At 33.6% G+C, this 22714-nt stretch overlaps 1 protein-coding gene across 1 annotated transcript in view; it reads left to right on the forward strand.

The window, feature by feature from the left end:
• The window catches only part of LOC137397963 (mucin-5AC-like), a 33496-nt gene extending 15267 nt beyond the window's left edge, over positions 1-18229 (forward strand). The window contains exons 5-12 of the mRNA XM_068084059.1: positions 509-724; positions 3420-3668; positions 4986-6263; positions 7704-7916; positions 10157-10405; positions 11718-14045; positions 15474-15689; positions 17859-18229. Coding sequence (XP_067940160.1) covers positions 509-724; positions 3420-3668; positions 4986-6263; positions 7704-7916; positions 10157-10405; positions 11718-14045; positions 15474-15689; positions 17859-18229 — 5120 coding nt within the window. The remainder of the gene's footprint in view (positions 1-508; positions 725-3419; positions 3669-4985; positions 6264-7703; positions 7917-10156; positions 10406-11717; positions 14046-15473; positions 15690-17858) is intronic.
• The last annotated feature ends 4485 nt before the right edge of the window (positions 18230-22714 follow it).

The following is a 22714-nucleotide window of genomic DNA, read 5'->3' on the forward strand; positions in this document are numbered from 1 at the left end:
TAATTCAAACCATAATTTGAACATTTGAATTTTTTTATTTATTAAAAATCATGGCAACATGTTAGCAAATTTTAAACAAAGGCCCCAAAACACAAATGGCTAATCAATGTTTTTGAAAATCTTATCTGGAATTTTTAAAACAGTCTAGCTGTAATAAAACGTGTTTACATTACAAGATTAAATCTCCTTAGCGTTGGTGAACTGCCACCATTGTCAATATCTTAAGTCTTGTAGTGTGATAATTGGCGACATTTAAATGTATTTAAATATGTTAATTATTAAAGTTAAATTATCATTCAATATTTGGATGAGGCTAAAAAATGTTTTTGTTTTATATTTCTGTAATCCTGCCTGTTGGTTAAAAAATTTTGCTCAAGCTTTGCTCAAAAGAAAAATATTTGCCAGTAGTTTTTTTTAGGAAAACTAGTTTATGGTTATTAGACATAAAAATACAATTGCTATAAAAACTTCCAAAGAAAACTTAGTAATAAATTGAACACATTTTTAGGAGAAATGTTGTTGAACTTCTGTCCAAGAGTAAACAGCTGTGGATCTATGAATCCTCTCTGGACAGAAGACTTGCCGCCTAAAAAATTAATGATTCCCGAAGTACAAGCTGTCTATGCATCTCACTCTCTTAATGGTGATGGTGATGGCTATGATGAGAACTGCTTTGGTGAAGAGATCGAGGTGGAAGTAATGAGATGTTCATGGAAGCTTAAAGGTGATTTGATCTACAGATACCTTGGAGAACCTTTGTCATCTTGCAACAGTGCTTTTTGTGGAAGTCCTTTCCAAGACTAATGTATGAAATATAGGTACTTGTTATACTGTTTATCTGCCCTTTCATGTTGCTTTGAGTCAGTCAAAATTGCTTGCAAAATCTTTAATCAACTGTTTGAAGGTTATTTTAAGGTCAACAAAAATGACATGAAATCACATAGGCCCACCTTATTCATAATGAGCCCTCCTAGGTCATATCAATCTACTGAACATTTCATAACACTGTAGGTACTAGTGCTTGGCACGAGTACTTCTTGGCCAATGGGTTTTTTGTTATTGAGTTGGTTGATATGGGTTTTATATCTAAAGTTTCCAAATATCAGACATATTAAAACTTACAACGCAATTATCATTCTATTCAATTCATTTATTATTTTTTACTATTTTCTATCGACTGATATTCGTGCTCGCAGCGTTAACAGGCGGGTTGTTAAACAGTGCTTGGAGCTCAGGGTGCAATAGACCGAGTTTTTGTACACTCTAATCGACGGATTCGTGAACCAAAACCTGAGCTCGCAAGACAAAACCCAAACTCGGAAGATTGAAATACTCAAAATTTCTATTACCTGAGACTCAAGAGAAGATAAACCTGCGAGTTCAACGAGTTTTACTACCCCTACCCAGCACTACTGTGCACTGTATGTCACTCCGTACTGTATGTTATAAATGATATATTATTTATATATTATACATGACTATACAGTATTTTTATATATAGATTACTTCTTATTTATTATACCATATTATTTATGCATAAAACTTCATAAATAGAATAAACTCAGCTTTATTCAAATAAAACTCAAATATATAAAATAGTTTAATTATCTGGTTAAAATATTTTTGCCAACTTTCAAGACAATAATAATCAAAGCATCAGACTTACCATAATTAGAACAGCCATAATTAAATACATGCAGCTGTGTATTGTTACCTAATATTATTTGAGTAATTTTATTATATTTATGCAAACTAGTAAATAATCTGTGTGAGATGACATAGCTTTATGACATGAAAAGACACCAAAATACAAATTTAATATAAATAATAAATAAATAATAATAAATATAATTTAATACAATATCAAATTATATTGTGTAACAATATATTATTTTGCATTATATCATATCATTTTGCACTTTATTCTGTTTCACAGTAAAACAGATTACAGCAAATAGTAATAAATGTTTTACCTAATATACTATTCTATTATGTTACCATATAACATATAATATAGAATATCATATATAATATAAAATTTCAAAAATAAAATATACTATAAGTTAAGATAGCGCAGTAAAGCTTGATGTAGTGCAACTTTAGAAAACTCAATATAATGTAATATTATATAATATGGAATAATTAACATGATGTGATATGATAAAATAATCAAATATAGAAAAATGTATATAACACAATATCATATAAAATTGTAATATAAATAACTTAGCATAATATAATATTCATATATAATTTAAAGTAGGTCTAATCTAATTTTATAGAAAATAACATAAAATGATATTTTTAATATATTATAAAACAAAATCCAATATAACATAATATAATGCAACATAATACGATATAAAAAATATAATATAATTCAGAGAAAGATAAAATAGTCAAAATCTATATAATATATATAACATATTATATATTATATATATTATATGTACTATATAACATATTATATATATAATATATATTATTACACAATATATTATATACAATATATCTAGTATAATGCATTAGAGTTTAATATCGTGCATTCTAGTGCAAGATAATTAAGGATTAAATGCATTAGACGAGAAATACAATAAATAGATCTCATTCAATATAAAATACGTCCCTGTCTCTATTATGAAAACCAGTGGGCTTTTCATAAAGCAAGGAATATTTGAATACCATCAGACCTTTGTTCATAAATTGTCAGTCTTAGAAATATTGACTGACCAATCAGACAGATAAACACACTGAGAGATGAATATAATGGCAGAACATATTCACCGTAAAATATTTTGTAAAAAGTTAATAGGATTTATACAGACAATAGTTTGACGGATGTTGAACAACAAGACCATTATTGCAAATTGAGAGTTACTAATTAGGTTTATGGAAATCAACTGATGATGGAAACTGACTAGTAAATATTTAGCTGAATCTTTGTAACTTTGTCACTCGGCTCAACAAATATACATGAAATTATTATGAAAATACTAAACACCTGTGTAAAACTCTCTTCTCTAAGGCTATAGTAAAATATGATGTTAAATGGCCATCAACATTTCTGTTTCTATCAGAAAATGTTACGGAAAAGAAATTGGAACTAAATTTGTAGGAGTTTTCTTCACGTGTTACATAAGTTAACAAGGTCGCGGGAATCAGCAGGTGTCTTTCTACTAGAAAAATACCACCTGTAAATTTGTACCAGTCAAGCTTGCAATATGAGCCTGTGGTTAAGCATCCTGATGTAATGCTACAACATGATGCCCTTAATATCTAATATTTTAAGGTACTTAGTCTAGAAATTAGGTTTGTTATCAGGAGTTGTCCCTCGGAAAACAAAACTCTCTGTTGTCAGCAATAATTGGAGCAGCTAAGGATAATGCTAGGGGTTAAGCTAGTAGTTTTTTGTTTATTAGCATACGGCAGCACAAGCTTTGCTAACCTGGTGCTGCCGAATGATCATGCTCTATTTCATAAGGCACAAAAAATAGTATCTAGCAGCGCGCATGCCAAAGACCTTGAAGCACCTGCTGACACTGAAAAGAGAGCAGCAGATGGTAGAACAAGAGAAACGTTTATAAAAGTGCGAAAGGCAGATTATGACAGAATGGTGGCAAAGCTACGTAAGTGCAGACGAGAGATGAAACACAAAAATGCAACCAAAGGTATGATGCAAGTCTTCTCAGAAGTTTACTCTGACTATATCCTTATCTGGAGCTTTGCAGAAACTCGTGTCTAGTTAACATGAGAGCAAATCTCCGATGAAAATTCTAAAGAAATTTATTTGGCCAGATACGTTAAATCTGTCAAAGTTTTGTGAAGTTTGAGCAGTTTTGATTTTTGTAAAATAGTTCAGAGATGATCGATATAATTGTTTCTTCATATTTTAAATCGTCTCCTTATTGGATTATGCTATTGATCATTTGTTCGCGGAAAATGATGATGTTCAGAATATAACTTAATTTAGTATTGGCTCAGTCATAAAGTCCAACACAACAGCCAAACAGGTTTTGTTGGTCTTTCATCACAAAAATAAAATTATTGTGTTGTTTTCTACAAGGTGCCATCAGAGAAATGTTTTTGAGTAAACTAAGCAAAAATAACAGCTCCATATAAATAGAGCGCCTATTACAGATTTGAGATTCAATGTAAAATTTCAAACAATCAACTAAATAAAAAAACTACCAAAAGGGAGTTTATAATAAAAAACCTATAATTATTAACAAATTCCACATTATCGTTGTCTGTCTGTTAGTCTGCCCAAACCTCACACGCATGCTCCGCGCTTTCTGCAAAATGGCCAAAATTATAACATGATATTGTTAACCACATCCTTTTCTCAAGTAGCCAAACATATTTGGTTTTGAAACTCCATCTGGTTTTCAAAGAGCTTTCTGACTAAAATTAAAAAAGACCCAGCTATCCCCAGGCTCACTCCTAGTAAGCGGTAAATGCTAAATGTTGGTGAAACCATGAAACCATGGACATCTTATGGACGAGTAACTCTGGTAGTAATTACATTACATTTTTTGTAACTAAAATCTACTACACATATTTAGGTTCTATCAGCTTTTTATAAAAAACTCTTACCAAGTTTTTATCTAATGATTATTATTTTCTCTTACCACTTCCATTTTTTGTAGCTCCTCATAGAAGTTTCTGCATAGATGCAGGTTTTAAAATCTTTTATACCAAAAACTTGGACACACAATTAAACTCTGACATTTCATAAACAGGCAATTCTGGTTCTCTTTCCCTTGAAACAAAAACTCCTTAATGCTGAAAATTCCAAAATATTAAAGAAGTTTTTACTGCCAACATTTAATTTCCTGTATGTTTTGGTCAGAAGACCATTGCTTCATATGTATAGGGTTTTTTTTATGTGGAAATGATTTTACTTTGTTTTACTTGAGAGTAAGATATGTGTTCTGAAATGTTCACTCTGCTGAGGTACACGCTCTCTACTTTTAGCTCTCTTTTAGCTATTCAAACAAAGACACCGCTCCCAGGCTACACCCCAACTGTTTCTACAAAGTCAGCAACAACTAAAGCAATCATCTCTGATAGAGAAACAACTGTCAGATCCAAACCTTCAGTATTTGCTTCGTCTGCCAAACCCTTATCTCTTACATCCCAAGGAACACCTGCTCATACATCTCAACCTTCTACTACTGCTCAGGTGACACCTGCTCATACATTTCATTCTTCTACTACTGATTCGGCAACACCTGCTCATATATCTCAACCTTCTACTACTGCTTGGGCAACACCTGCTCACACATCTCAACCTTCTACTACTGCTCGGGCAACACTCGCTCACACATCTCAACCTTCTACTACCGCTTGGCCAACAGCTGCTCACACATCTCAACCTTCTACTACTGCTTGGGCAACACCTGCTCAGACATCTCAACCTTCTACTACTGCTTGGCCAACACCTGCTCACACATCTCAACCTTCTACTACCGCTTGGGCAACACCTGCTCACACATCCCCACCTTCTACTACTGCTTGGGCAACACCTGCTCAAACATCTCAACCTTCTACTACTGCTTGGGCAACACCTGCTCACACATCTCAACCTTCTACTACCGCTTGGGCAACACCTGCTCACACATCTCCACCTTCTACTACTGCTCGGGCAACACCTGCTCACACATCTCAACCTTCTACTACCGCTTGGGCAACATCTGCTCAAACATCTCAACCTTCTACTACTGCTTGGGCAACACCTGCTCAAACATCTCAACCTTCTACTACTGCTTGGGCAACACCTGCTCAAACATCTCAACCTTCTACTACTGCTTGGGCAACACCTGCTCACATATCTCAACCTTCTACTACTGCTTGGGCAACACTTGCTCACACATCTCAACCTTCTACTACTGCTCGGAAAACACCTGCTATCTCTGCTCAACCCATGCATTCTGCCACTACTCGCTCAAAACCGAATGTTTCAACTGCATCTGCTGCTACAGCTCCAACTAAAACAAAAACTTCTGATACTATTAACTTTCGATCAACTCAATCGACTGACACCATCACACAATTGCGATCATCGACAGTCCAGCCTTCAAAAGAAATCACAACTTCTAAAGTTTTCTCAACAACAATCTCACTGGCTGATGCATGCAAACAGGCAGTCAATTATTCAGAGAGTTGGAGATTTTATGATGATTTCGCAGAAATTAAACCTATCCAAAAATTTCACTGTGATCTTCAAAAGAGCAAGCAATGGTTCAGATTCGGAGGAGCAGCAGGTGAGTAGCCAAAGACGTACATGTAAAAATATTGATACATTTGGTACTAATAGTAGTTGGTTCAAATTGCTAATACGAACTTCTCTATAAAACTAAAATGAGTATTCATACAATAGTTCAGTGCTCACTCATGGCAGACACTATCTCAGGGCTAACATAAACATTTGATGAAATATACATAATCTAAATACATGGATCACACAGTAAAATTCAATTTAGTCAACAACTCTATAACCAATTTGATTGTTACACACGGCGATGTGTAGACAGAAAGAAGTAGTTCTAGTATGTCGATTGCTATAAAGCCATACAGTTAATTTGAAACTACTAAAAGTAGCAACAATTTAAGGGGGCAGTTGATAAAGTGAACTTGTGAAACAATTTGTAATGGTTGTCTCCTTGACAGCTCTATGTTGATCTAATGGGAATGGTTGCTCTATTGTCATTCAACAGAATTGTTAGGTTTTATCTATGACCTGTATAACTGAACAAAAAATAAAAAACTAACCTAATTTCAACATCTTTAGCGAATCAATATATTTTATTGTTTGAACAACACTCATGGAAAAGCCAAAAATATATTAGTTTTTCTCAAATGTTAAATTTTTGTACAAAAAAATTCTTTGGGTTGTTAATAATTGTTCAAATTGGGGGCATTTATGTTTGAAAAGATTTTTTAATGACTACAAATAAATACTGCAGCTACTGGTAATTTACCTTACTGCGCTTATTCATGCAGTCTTAAAACTTTACCAATATTAAAAGGGAGTTGTCCTCACTAGTGTAGTGCAGAGATTTTCATTTTTACCAGATTTCAAATTCAAGTTTAAAATTACAAAAAAACATATTTTGATAACATTTATAGTTAAGCTACTTTCGATTTAAAATGAAATGCTGTCACAAAAACTTCAGTTCAAACCATGATTTGAATGTAAAAGTTTTTTCAATGATTAAAAGTCATAGTATCATCTTAATAACTTTAACACAGACCCCAAACATAAATGGCCAATCAATGTTTTAAGAAATTTGTCTAGATTTATCAAAACAGTATTAGCTGCTAAAATAAATGTGTTTGAATAACAAGATTACAAGATTAAATCTCCTTAGCGTTTGTGAACTGCCACCATTGTCAATGTTTTATGTCTTGTAGTGTGATAATTAGCGACATTTAAATGCATTTAAGTATTTTGATTATTAAAATTAAACTATTATTTAATTGTATAATGAGATTAAAACTTGTTTTTATGTTTTATCTTTTTGTAATTCTGCCTGTTGATAGGAAAATCTTTACGGTAGTTTTTCTTAACAAAAAAGATTCTCAGCAGTTTTCCTTAGGAAAACTACATGTCGTTTATGGTTAATAGACATAAAAATGTTTTCATTCACAATTGCTATAAAACTTGCAGAGAAAACTTAGTAATAAGTTGAACACGTTTTTAGGAGAAGTGTTGTTAAACTTCTGTCCAAGAATAAACAGCTGTGGATCTATGAATCCTCTCTGGACAGAAGACTTACCGCCTAAAAAACGGATGATTCCCGAAGTACAAACTGTCTATGCATCTCACTCTACTAATGGTGATGGTGATGGCTATGATGACTGCTATGATGAAGAGATCAAGGTAGAAGTAGTGAGATGTTCATGGAGATTTAAAGGTGATTTGATCTACAGATACCTTGGAGAACCTTTGTCATCTTGCAACAGTGCTTTTTGTGGAAGTCCTTTCCCAGACTAATATATGAAATATAGATACTTGTTATACATTTTATCTGCCTTTTCAAGTTTCTTCTAGTCAGTCAAAATTGCTTGCACAATCTTTAATAAACAGTTTGAAGGTTATTTTAAGGTCAAAAGTGATGACATGAAATCTCATCAGTCATAACGAGCCCTCTTAGGTCATATCAATTTACTAAACATTTTATAACACTGTATTGTATGTCACTCTGTATTGTATGTTATGTTATAAATTATATATTATTTATATATTATACATGAGTATGTAGTAGTATATATAGATTAATTTTTATTTTATACCTTGTTATTCATGTACTAAACTTCATAAATGAAATAAACACAGCTTTATTTAAATAAAACATAAATACATAAAGTAATTTAAATATCTGGCTAAAGTATTTTGCCAATACATGTACTTTAAGATAATAATTATCAAAGCATCAGCCTTATCATAATTGAAACAGCCATAATTAAATACTTGTGACTGTGTCAGTGATTGTTACCTAATATTAGTTTAGTAATTCTATAATACCGATGCAAACTAGTAAATAATCTGTGTGAGATGACATAGCTTTATGACATGAAAAGACAGAATATAATATAATATGATATAATATTAAATTATATAGTGTAATGTTATATTATTTTGCATTGTATCATATCATTTTGCATTTTATTTTATTACACAGTAAAACAGATTACTGCGAAATAGTATTAAATGTTCACCTACTATACTATTGTATTATGTTACAACATAGCATAGAGTATAGAATATCATATATAATATAGAATATCATATATGATATACAATTTCGAAAATGAAATATACCGTAATTTAAGAAAATGTGGGATAGCCTAATGTAGTGTGACTTTACATAACTCAATGTAATTTTATATAATATAATATGGAGTATATAACAAGATGTAATATGATACAATAATTAAGTATAACTTAATGTACATAATACAATATCATATAAAGTTATGACATAAAATAGTATAATATGATAATTGTTTATAATTTAAAGTAATCTAATTTAATAAAACTAACATAATATAATATTTTTAATATAGTGTATTATAAAAAAAATTCATTATAACACAAAACAATGCAAAATAATACAATATGCAAAATGTAATATAACACAAAGGAATATAAAATGGTTAAAATCTAAATAGTTTGTACATGTATATTATATTATATATTATATGTAATATACTATATGTACTAAATATAACATATTATATACATCATATGTAATAAAACTATATATAATATAGTGCATTAGACTTAATATAGTGCAAAATAATTAAGCACTAAATGCATTAGACAGAATATAATAAACAGATCTCATTCAATATAAATTACATCCCTGTCTCTATCATGAAAAGCAGTAAACTTTCCATAAGGCAAGAATTATCTTAATATCATCAGACTTTTTTCATAAATTGTCAGTCTTAGAAATATCGACTGACGAATCAGACAGATAAACCCACCGAAAGATGAATATGATGGCAGAAGATATTTATGTTACAATATTCTGAGAAAATTTACTAGGATTTATACAGACAATAGTTTGACGGATGTTAAACAAGCAAGACCATTGTTGAAAGTTACATAATAAGTTAATGGAAATCAACTGAGGATGGAAACCTACTAGTAAATATTTAGGTGAATTTTTGTAACTTTGTCACTTGGCTCAACAAATATATGTTAAATTGTTATGACAATACTAAACACCTGTGTAGAACTCTCTTCTCTAAGGCTATAGCAAAATATGATATTAAATGGCCATCCACATCTCTGTTTCTATTAGAGGCTTTTACGGAAAAGAAAACGGAACTAAACTTGTAGGAGTTTTTTTCACATGTTACATAAGTTAACAGGGTCGCGGGAATCAGCAGGTGTCTTTCTACTAGAAAAATACCACCTGTAAATTCGTACAAGTCAAACTTGCAATATGAGCCTATGGTTAAGCATCCTGATGTAATGCTACAACATGATGCCCTTAATATCTAATATTTCAAGGTACTTATTCTAGAAATTAGGTTTGTTATCAGGAGTTGTCCCTCGGAAAGCAAAACTCTCCCTGTTGTCAGCAATAACTGGAGCAGCTAAGGATAATGCCAGGGGTTAAGCTAGTAGCTTTTTGTTTATTAGCATATGGCAGCATAAGCATTGCTAACCTGGTGCTGCCGAATGATCATGCTCTATTTCATAAAACGCAAAACGTAGTGTCTAGCAGCGTGCATGCCAAAGACCTTGAAGCACCTGCTGACACTGAAAAGAGAGCAGCAGATGGTAAATCAAGAGAAACGTTTATAAAAGTGCGGAAGGCAGATTATGACAGAATGGTCGCAAAGCTACGTAAGTGCAGACGAGAGATGAAACGCAAAGATGCAACCAAAGGTATGATGCAAGTCTTCTCAGAAGTTTACTCTGACTATATCCTTATCTGGAGCTTTGCAGAAACTCGTGTCTAGTTAACATGAGAGCAAATCTCTGATGAAAATTCTAAAGAAATTTATTTGGCCAGATACGTTAAATCTGTCAAAGTTTTGTGAAATTCAAGCAGTTTTGATTTTTGTAAAATAGTTCAGAGATGATCGATATAATTGTTTCTTCATATTTTAAATCGTCTCCTTATTGGATTATGCTATTGATTATTTGTTCGCGGAAAATGATGATGTTCAGAATATAACTTAATTTATTATTGGCTCAGTCATAAAGTCCGACACAACAGCCAAACAAGTTTTGTTGATCTTTCATCACAAAAATAAAATTATTGTGTTGTTTTTTACAAGGTGTCATCAGATAAATGTTTTTGAGTGAACTAAGCAAAAATAACAGCTCCATATAAATAGAGCGCCTATTACAGATTTTGAGATTCAATGTAAAATTTCAAAAATTCAACTAAATAAAAAAACTACCAAAAGGGAGTTTATAATAAAAAACCTATATTAATAAATTCCACATTGTCATTGTCTGTCTGTTAGTCTGCCCATACCTCACACGCATGCTCCGCGCTTTCTGCAAATTGGCCAAAATTATAACATGATATTGTTAACCACATCCTTTTTTAAAGTAGCCAAACATCTTTGGTTTTGAAACTCCATCTGATTTTTAAAGAGCTTTCTGACAATAATTAAAAAAAGCCCCAGCTATCCCCAGGCTCACTCCTAGTAAGCAGTAAATGCTAAATGTTGGTGAAACCATGAAACCATGGACATCTTATGGACGAGTAACTCTGGTAGTAATTACATTACATTTATTGTAACTAAAATCTACTACACATATTTATGTTCTCTCAGCTTTTTATAAAAAACTCTTACCAAGTTTTTATCTAATGGTTATTATTTTCTCTTACCCACTTCCATCATTTTGTTGCTCCTCAAGCTCCTGCATAGATACAGGTTTTCAAACCTTTTATACCAAAACCTGGACACACAGTTAAATTTTGACATTTCATAAACAGGCTATTTTGGTTCTCTTTCCCTTAAGACGAAAACTCCTTAATGCTAAAAATTCCCAAATATTAAAGAAGTTTTTACTGCCAACATTTCATTTCCTGTATGTTTTGGTCAGAAGACCATTGCTTCATATGTATAGGGGTTCTTTTATGTGGAAATGATTTTACTTTGTTTTACTTGAGAGTAAGATATGTGTTCTGAAATGTTCACTCTGCTGAGGTACACGCTCTTTACTTTTAGCTCTCTTTTAGCTATTCAAACAAAGACAATGCTCCCAGGCTACACCCCAACTGTTTCTACAAAGTCAGCAACAACTAAAGCAATTGTCTCTGATAAGGAAACAACTGTCAGATCCAAACCTTCAGTATTTGCGTCGTCTGCCAAACTCTCATCTCTTACGTCCCAAGAAACACCTGCTCACACATCTCAACCTTCTACTACCGCTTGGGCAACACCTGCTCACACATCTCAACCTTCTACTACTGCTCGAGCAACATCTGCTCAGACATCTCAACTTTCTACTACTGCTCGGGCGACACCTGTTCAAACATCTCAACCTTCCACTACTGCTTGGGCAACACTTGCTCACACATCTCAACCTTCTACTACTGCTTGGGCAACACCTGCTCAGACATCTCAACCTTCTACTACCGCTTGGGCAACACCTGCTCACACATCTCAACCTTCTACTACCGCTTGGGCAACACCAGCTCACACATCTCAACCTTCTACTACCGCTTGGGCAACACCTGCTCACACATCTCAACCTTCTACTACCGCTTGGCCAACACCTGCTCACACATCTCAACCTTCTACTACCGCTTGGGCAACACCTGCTCACACATCTCAACCTTCTACTACTGCTTGGGCAACACCTGCTCAGACATCTCAACCTTCTACTACTGCTTGGGCAACACCTCCTCAGACATCTCAACCTTCTACTACCGCTTGGCCAACAGCTGCTCACACATCTCAACCTTCTACTACTGCTTGGGCAACACCTGCTAAGACATCTCAACCTTCTACTACTGCTTGGCCAACACCTGCTCACACATCTCAACCTTCTACTACCGCTTGGGCAACACCTGCTCACACATCCCCACCTTCTACTACTGCTTGGGCAACACCTGCTCACACATCTCAACCTTCTACTACTGCTTGGGCAACACCTGCTCAAACATCTCAACCTTCTACTACTGCTTGGGCAACACCTGCTCACATATCTCAACCTTCTACTACTGCTTGGGCAACACTTGCTCACACATCTCAACCTTCTACTACTGCTCGGAAAACACCTGCTCACACATCTCAACCTTCTACTACTGCTTGGGCAACATCTGCTCAAACATCTCAACCTTCTACTACTGCTTGGCCAACACCTGCTCACACATCTCAACCTTCTACTACCGCTTGGGCAACACCTGCTCACACATCCCCACCTTCTACTACTGCTTGGGCAACACCTGCTCACACATCTCAACCTTCTACTACTGCTTGGGCAACACCTGCTCAAACATCTCAACCTTCTACTACTGCTTGGGCAACACCTGCTCACATATCTCAACCTTCTACTACTGCTTGGGCAACACTTGCTCACACATCTCAACCTTCTACTACTGCTCGGAAAACACCTGCTCACACATCTCAACCTTCTACTACTGCTTGGGCAACATCTGCTCAAACATCTCAACCTTCTACTACTGCTTGGGCAACACCTGCTCACATATCTCAACCTTCTACTATTGTTCGGGCAACATCTGCTCACACATCTCAACCTTCTACTACCGCTTGGGCAACCCCTGCTCACACATCTCAACCTTCTACTACCGCTTGGGCAACCCCTGCTCACACATCTCAACCTTCTACTACCGCTTGGGCAACACCTGCTCACACATCTCCACCTTCTACTACTGCTTGGGCAACACTTGCTCACACATCTCAACCTTCTACTACTGCTCGGAAAACACCTGCTCACACATCTCAACCTTCTACTACTGCTTGGGCAACACCTGCTCAAACATCTCAACCTTCTACTATTGTTCGGGCAACATCTGCTCACACATCTCAACCTTCTACTACCGCTTGGGCAACCCCTGCTCACACATCTCAACCTTCTACTACCGCTTGGGCAACCCCTGCTCACACATCTCAACCTTCTACTACCGCTTGGGCAACACCTGCTCACATATCTCAACCTTCTACTACTGCTCGGAAAACACCTGCTATCTCTGCTCAACCCATGCATTCTGCCACTACTCGCTCAAAACCGAATGTTTCAAATGCATCTGCTGCTACAGCTCCAACTAAAACAAAAACTTCTGATACTATTAACTTTCGATCAACTCAATCGACTGACACCATCACACAATTGCGATCATCGACAGTCCAGCCTTCAAAAGAAATCACAACTTCTAAAGTTTTCTCAACAACAATCTCACTGGCTGATGCATGCAAACAGGCAGTCAATTATTCAGAGAGTTGGAGATTTTATGATGATTTCACAGAAATTAAACCTATCCAAAAATTTCACTGTGATCTTCAAAAGAGCAAGCAATGGTTCAGATTCGGAGGAGCAGCAGGTGAGTAGCCAAAGATGTACATGTCAAAGATATTGGTACATTTGGTACTAGTAGAAGTTGGTTCAAATTGCTAATACGAACTTCTCTATAAAACTAAAATGAGTATTCATACAATAGTTCAGTGCTCACTCATGGCAGACACTATTTCAGGGCTAACATAAACATTTGATGAAATATACATAATCTAAATACATGGATCACACAGTAAAATTCAATTTAGTCAACAACTCTATAACCAATTTGATTGTTACACACGGCGATGTGTAGACAGAAAGAAGTAGTTCTAGTATGTCGATTGCTATAAAGCCATGCAGCTAATTTGAAATTACTAAAAGTAGCAACAAAGGAGCAGTTGATAAAATGAACTTGCTAAACATTTTATAACGTTTGTCTCCTTGACAGCTCTATGTTGATCTAATGGGAATGGTTGCTCTATTGTCATTCAACAGAATTGTTAGGTTCTATCTATGACCTGTATAACTGAACAAAAAATAAAAAACTAACCTAATTTCAACATCTTTAGCGAATCAATATATTTTATTGTTTGAACAACTGTCATGGAAAAGCCAAAAATATATTAGTTTTTTTCAAATGTTAAATTTTTGTACAAAAGAAGTCTTTGGGTTGTTAATAATTGTTCAAATTGGGGGCATTTATGTTTGAAAAGATTTTTTAATGACTACAAATAAATACTGCAGCTACTGGTAATTTACCTTACTGCGCTTATTCATGCAGTCTTAAAACTTTACCAATATTAAAAGGGGGTTGTCTTCACTAATGTAGTGCAGAGATTTTCATCTTTACCAGATTTTAAATTCAAGTTTAAAATTACAAAAAAAATATATTTTGATAACATTTATAGTTAAGCTACTTTCGATTTAAAATGAAATGCTGTCACAAAAACTTCAGTTCAAACCAAGATTTGAATGTAAAAGTTTTTTCAATGATTAAAAGTCATAGTATCATCTTAATAACTCTAAAAAAGACCCCAAACATAAATGGCCAATCAATGTTTTAAGAAATTTATCTGGATTTCTCAAAACAGTATTATAGCTGTAATAACTGTGTTTACATTACAAGATTAAATCTCCTTAGCGTTTGTGAACTGCCACCATTGTCAATATTTTATGTCTTGTAGTGTGATAATTAGCGACATTTAAATGCATTTAAGTATTTTGATTATTAAAATTAAACTATTATTTAATTGTATAATGAGATTAAAACTTGTTTTTATGTTTTATCTTTTTGTAATTCTGCCTGTTGATAGGAAAATCTTTACGGTAGTTTTTCTTAACAAAAAAGATTCTCAGCAGTTTTCCTTAGGAAAACTACATGTCGTTTATGGTTAATAGACATAAAAATGTTTTCGTTCACAATTGCTATAAAACTTGCAGAGAAAACTTAGTAATAAGTTGAACACGTTTTTAGGAGAAGTGTTGTTAAATTACTGTCCAAGAATAAACAGCTGTGGATCTATGAATCCTCTCTGGACAGAAGACATCCCGCCTAAAAAAGTAATGACTCCCGAAGTACAAGTTGTTTATGCATCTAACTCTCTTAATGGTGATGTTGATGGTTATTATGATGACTGCTATGATGAAGAGATCGAGGTAGAAGTAATGAGATGTTCATGGAGGTTTAAAGGTGATTTGATCTACAGATACCTTGGAGAACCTTTGTCATCTTGCAACAGTGCTTTTTGTGGAAGTCCTTTCCAAGACTAATGTATGAAATATAGGTACTTGTTATACATTATATCCGCCCTCTCATGTTGCTTTGAGTCAGTCAAAATTGCTTGCACAATCTTTAATAAACAGTTTGAAGGTTATTTTAAGGTCAAAAGCGATGACATGAAATCTCATCAGTCATAACGAGCCCTCTTAGGTCATATCAATTTACTAAACATTTTATAACACTGTATTGTATGTCACTCTGTATTGTATGTTATGTTATAAACGATATATTATTTATATATTATACATGAGTATGTAGTAGTATATATAGATTAATTTTTATTTTATACCTTGTTATTCATGTACTAAACTTCATAAATGAAATAAACTCAGCTTTATTTAAATAAAACATAAATATATAAAGTAATTTAAATATCTGGCTAAAGTATTTTGCCAATACATGTACTTTAAGATAATAATTTTCAAAGCATCAGCCTTATCATAATTAAAACAGCTGTAATTAAATACATGCAACTGGGTCGGTGATTGTTACCTAATATTAGTTTAGCTATTTTATTATACTGATGACTATACAGTATTTTTATATATAGATTACTTCTTATTTATTATACCATATTATTTATGCATAAAACTTCATAAATAGAATAAACTCAGCTTTATTCAAATAAAACTCAAATATATCAAATAGTTTAATTATCTGGTTAAAATATTTTTTGCCAACTTTCAAGACAATAATAATCAAAGCATCAGACTTACCATAATTAGAACAGCCATAATTAAATACATGCAGTTGTGTATTGTTACCTAATATTATTTGAGTAATTTTATTATATTTATGCAAACTAGTAAATAATCTGTGTGAGATGACATAGCTTTATGACATAAAAAGACAGAATATAATATAATATGATATAATATCAAATTATATAGTGTAACATTATATTATTTTGCATTATGTCATATCATTTTGCATTTTATTCTATTGCACATTAAAAAAGATTACTGCAAAGTACTATATAGATGTTTCACCTATTATACTATTTTATTATGTTACAACATAACATATAATATAGAACATCATATATGATATAGAATTTTTAGAATAAAACATACCGTAGTTTAAGAAAATGTGGTATAGCCTAATGTAGTTTATCTTTACATAACTCAATATAATGTAATTTTATATAATATAATATGGAATATATAACATGATATGATATGATGCAATAATTAAGTATAACATAGTGTACATAATACAATGTAATATAAAATAATGACATAAAATAAATTAATATGATACGATAATTGTTTATAATTTAAAGTAATCTAATTTAATAAAACTAACATAATATATTATCTTTAATATATTATAAAAACAAAATTCATTTTAACACAGAATAATGCAACATAATGCAATATGCAAAATGTAATATAACACAAAGGAAGATAAAATGGTTAAAATCTATATAGTATGTATATTATATTATATATATTATATGTAATATATGATATACCAGGATATAAACAGACAATAGTTTGATGGATGTTAAACAAACAAGACCATTGTTGAAAGTTACATAATAAGTTTATGGAATCAAATGATGATGGAAACCTAATAGAAATCATTCTGCTGAATATTTGTAACTTTGTCCCTCAGCTCAACAAATATATGTAAAATTGTTATGACAATACTACATGCCTGTGTATAACCCGCTTCTCTAAGGCTATAGTAAGATATGGTGTTAAATGGGCACCCACATTTCTGTTTCTATCAGAAGTTTTTACAGAAAAGAAAACGGAACTAAACTTGTCGGAGTTTTCTTCCCATGTTACATAAGTTAATAGGGTCTTGGGAATCAGCAGGTGTCTTTCTACTAGAAAAATTCCGCCAGTAAATTTATACAAGTCAAACTTGTAGTAAGAGCCTGTGGTTGACACCCTGAAATAATGGTACAACAGGATGCCCTTAATATCTAATATTTCAAGGTACCAAGTCTAGGAATAATGTTTGTTCTCAGGAGTTGTCTACCCGGAGAATAAAAACTTCTCTGCTGTCAGCAATAATTAGATCAGGCAAGGATAATGTCAGGGGTTAAGCTACTAGCTTTTTGTTTATTAGCATACGGCAGCATAAGCAGTGCTAACCTGATGCTGCCGAAAGATCACGCTCTATTTCATAAGACACAAAAAATATTATTTAGCAGCGTGCATGCCAACAATTTTGAAGCACCCGCTGACACTGAAAAGAGAGCAGCAGATGGTACATCAACAGAGGCGCTGAAAGCAGCTGAAAAAATTGTGAAAGCGCTGAAGGCAGAAAATGCCAAATTAAGGGCAAAACTACACAAGTGCCAACAGGAGAAGAAACACAAAGATAGGACCACAGGTATGCTGCAAGTCTTCTTAGAAGCTTGTTCTGACTATATCCTTATGACCATATCGCATATCCTTATCTGGAGCTTTGAAGAGATTCATGTCTATTTAACATGAGGGCAAATCTCCAATGAAAATTCTAAAAAAATTTATTTGGACAGAAATGTTCGATCTGTTAAAGTGTTGTGAAGTCTGAGCAATGTTTGGTTTGACTATTAGTATTTATTGGATTTATTTGATTTCATAAAATAATAAACAATAATTATTATTTTATAAAAAATTTGATTTTCATAAAATATTTGATAGATGATCAGCATAATTATGTCATCATATTTTTAATCCCCTTATCGAATAATGCTATTGATCAATTGTTTGCGAAAAATGATGGCGTTGAGAATATAACTTTGTTTAGTATTGGCTCAGTCATATAGTCAGATACAACAGCCAAACAAGCTTTGTTGATCTGTCATCACAAAGATAAAATTATTGTTTCGCTTTTTTCAAGATGCTGTCAGAAAAATGTTCATGAGTGAATTAGGCATAAATGACAGCTTTTTAAAAAAAATATTAATTATTAATATTTTTTTTTAATATTAATAATATTAATATTAATAATAATATTTAATATTAATATTAAAAATATTAATATTAAAAAACCTACTAAAGACTTTTTAAAGCAAGGTAAACTTTCAAAAAATTAACCATGTGAGAAACTACCAAAAAGGAGTTTATCTTAAAAAATGTATATTAATAAATTAATAAATTCTACACTGTCATTGTCTGCCTGCTAGTCTGCGCAAGCGCAATGTGTTTCCGCATTTTTAGCTGAATTTGACCAAACCTCAAATTGGCCAAACATATTTGGTTTCAAAACTCTATCTGGTTTCCTGTAAGCTGTCTGATTAAAATTGAAAAAGTCTCAGCTATCCCCAGGCTCACCGCTAGTACGCAGTAACTGCTAAATGTTGGAAAACTATGGACATATCTTATGGACGAGTAACTCTGTTAAAAATTACATTTTTTGTAACTAAAATCTAATACATATACTTAGGTTCTATCAGCTTTTTCTAAAAAACTCTTACTAAGTTTTTATCTAATGATTATTTTATCTTCTCTCACCCACTTCCATCCCTTCTCTTACCCATCTCCTTCCCTTCTCTTACCCACCTCCTTCTCTTCTCTTACCCACCTCCATCCCTTCTCTTACCCACCTCCTTCCCTTCTCTTACCCACCTCCATCCCTTCTCTTACCTACCTCCATCCCTTCTCTTACCCACATCCATCCCTTCTCTTACTCACTTCTATCCCTTCTCTTACCCACCTCCATCCCTTCTCTTACCCACCTCCTTCCCTTCTCTTATCCACCTCCATCCCTTCTCTTACCCACCTCCATCCCTTCTCTTACCCACCTCCATCTCTTCTCTTACCCACTTCCATCCCTTCTCTTACCCACCTCCATCCCTTCTCTTACCCACCTTCATCCCTTCTCTTACCCACCTCCTTCCCTTCTCTTACCCACCTCCATCCCTTTGTAGTTCCTTATAGATGTTCCTGCATAAATACAGGTTTTCAAACCTTTCTACTAAAACCTGGACACACATTTAAGCTCTGACATTTTATGGCGGTTCTGGTTCTCTTTCCTTTATAACAAAAACTTCCTAATGTTAAAAACTCTCAAATAGGAAATTTATTTTACTGTTGGCCTTTTATTCCCTGTATTGCTTTGTCTGAAAAACATTGCATAATAATACTTTTATGTGGAAATTATTATGCTTTGCCTATACTTGATGTAAGGTATGTGCTTTGAAGTGAGCACTCTGCTGTGGTGACGCGTCTCTATTAACAATATAATTATTTATTTTAGCTATTAAAACGAAGACAACGCTCCCAGGCTACACCCCAACTGTTTCTGAAAAGTCAGAAACAACAACCCCAATTGTCTCTGATAAGGAAACAACTGCCAGATCAAAATCTTCAGTATTTGTTTCGTCTGCCAAACCCTCATATCTTACGTCCCAAGAAACACCTGCTCAGACATCTCAATCTTTTACTACTGCTCGGGCGACACCTGCTATTTCTGTTCAACCCACACACCCTGCCACCACTCGCTCAAAACCGAAAGTTTCAACTGAATCTGCTGCTACAGCTCCGACTAAATCAAAACCTTCTGCTACTAGTGAATTTCGGTCAATTCAACCAACTGACACCATCAAACGATTGCAATCATCTACAGTCCAGCCTACAAAAGCCATTACATCTTCTAAAGTGGTCTCCACAACAATCTCACTGACTGAAGCATGCAAACAGGCTGTTTATTACTCAGAAAGTTGGAGATTTTATGATGAATATGCGACAAGTAAGCCTATTCAAAAATCTCACTGCGATCTTCAGAAAAGCAAGCAATGGTTCAGATTTGGAGGAGCAGCAGGTGAGTAGCCAAACACATAGAAAATGTTGGAAAGTACATTCATTAATACAAGAATTTGGTTCAAATTGCTGGTAAGACTCTATTAAACTAAATTTATAGCTTTAATGAATAAGCAAGAAATAAAGAAAACCGGCTTGAACTTATTTACATGTACAGTCAAATATGAATAACTCGCCCTCGGATAGCTCGAACACATGGTTAACTCGAACGATTTTTTTGGTCCGTTTCCACGTGATGGTAAATTGCTTTAGATAACTCGACCTCAACTTTGTTAACTCGAACAGTTTTTTGGTCAACAGCTACCGAAATGGTTGTTATCGCTTTAGAAAATCACTTTATTCCAAGCCATAGAGATAAACTTCAACATTTCATAGTTCATAGGCGTCGTTATTACCATCGTCGGCAAAATATTTTTGTCAACGATTTTTCTAAAGGTTTGGTAAAACTTGATTTTTACCAAACATCCCCTTAGCAATGGCCCTCCGGAAGCAAGGAAAAGTAAGTTAACCTCCGCATAAACTTCAAGAAAAATTGGCAAAACTGATTTAAGTTAAAACGCTCAAAAGAAAAAGATCTCTTTTCTTTGGAGCATTTCAACAGCAATCAAGTTTTGCCTATTTTAATCTAAAAAACGTCCAGGCAATAACACCACCTCAAACAGCAAACCAATCTCAAGTGATAAAAAAATCTCTATACTTTTTGATAAAAGTTTTTTAAGCTTTACATTAGAAGTATTTAATTTGAAACAAGCCATTTGTGCTTTTGATTTATATTATAGATTGTATATGTACATGTATCTACTAATAAATAAATAAATACATAAACTTGTGACGGTGCTCTGATAACTTGAACGCTCTGATAACTCGAACATTTTCCCTCGGTCCCGTGAAGTTTGAGTTTTTCATGTTCGACTGTATATAGGTCTTAAACTCTGTCATTTGGTCGTTTCAGCTGTAGCTAATGAAATCTAGAAATAAAACATCCACTTTAAGTTATAGTTGATCTCGGACCACCCGCTTACCAAACAATAATCTAACCAATAAAGCTATGCGAGGTCAAATGGATTCATTAGGCGATATAAGTTCTTATGGTGACTGAAGCACGCATAGCATTCTGCGTTACACAACGTCACTAAAGCTTGCTCTCACGGCTCTTATTGGTAAGTTCAGTAATCCGGTTAGTAGCATACTTAAATTAGCTATTAACAATGTGCAAGGCTAATAGCAATGACAGCTAAATACATACATTACCTGACACTGTTTATAAGCTGTTTTGTAACACCCGTGCAACACCGGACATTTGTCTAGTTATCTACAAATCTGTACTTTTAAATACATGTATTAACAATTTTTATATTAGAAAGAAAACATAATATTAATTTTTAAATATTAAATATTTAAGCACGAATTTAACCCGAGGTTTTTGACCCTCTTTTGGAATATATTTTAATAAAATCTGAGCAATAAACTCATAAAGCAATATTCATGTGTACAACATTAATAGCTTTTATAGGTGTTCATCTTGCCATAATTCAGTTAATAAATGTTTTAAAGAATATGAACTAAGAAGAAATAACACTTTTATTTTAAATGGTTTAATAATTACGGATCCAGAACTACAATCACCACGGTAAATCATTTTTTTGAATTTTGTCTCATCCCGCACTCTAGAGTTGTCTCATCCCGCTCTCTAGAGTATGCATGGACAACCTAAAAGCATAAACAAAGAAACCTTTTCTACCTAAATTTAATTTTGTGACTGATGGATGACTGTGAAAGACATTTTAAATGATTGCCAAAACCCATTTAAAACAAGATATCCAAGCTACTCAAGTTAATGTTCCATTAAAACCTTGGTGAAAACTCGGTGGTTAGAAACCTCTCATGGAAGTGCCTAACGCACACGACCGTACTATCAGGTAGTCTGCGAAAAGGTAAGTCGGCACGCTTTACCTTAGACAGCCATAGTTTTGCTAAATTTGGCAACTGAGAGACAGGAACTTTAAACAAGGTTATGCTACGACTTCTAGTGTAAGATTTACAACTAGCAAAGAGACATCTACCTATCGTAATTAATTGACGGTGGTTAAGAGAAAATAGAATGTGTTGAATTTCTAACGAATAAGTAAAGAAAGCGTTACTGGAAACAGCTTTATTACAAATCAGTGATGGTCC

Source organism: Watersipora subatra, chromosome 6 (assembly GCF_963576615.1).
Source record: "Watersipora subatra chromosome 6, tzWatSuba1.1, whole genome shotgun sequence".
Classification (NCBI taxonomy): domain Eukaryota; kingdom Metazoa; phylum Bryozoa; class Gymnolaemata; order Cheilostomatida; family Watersiporidae; genus Watersipora; species Watersipora subatra.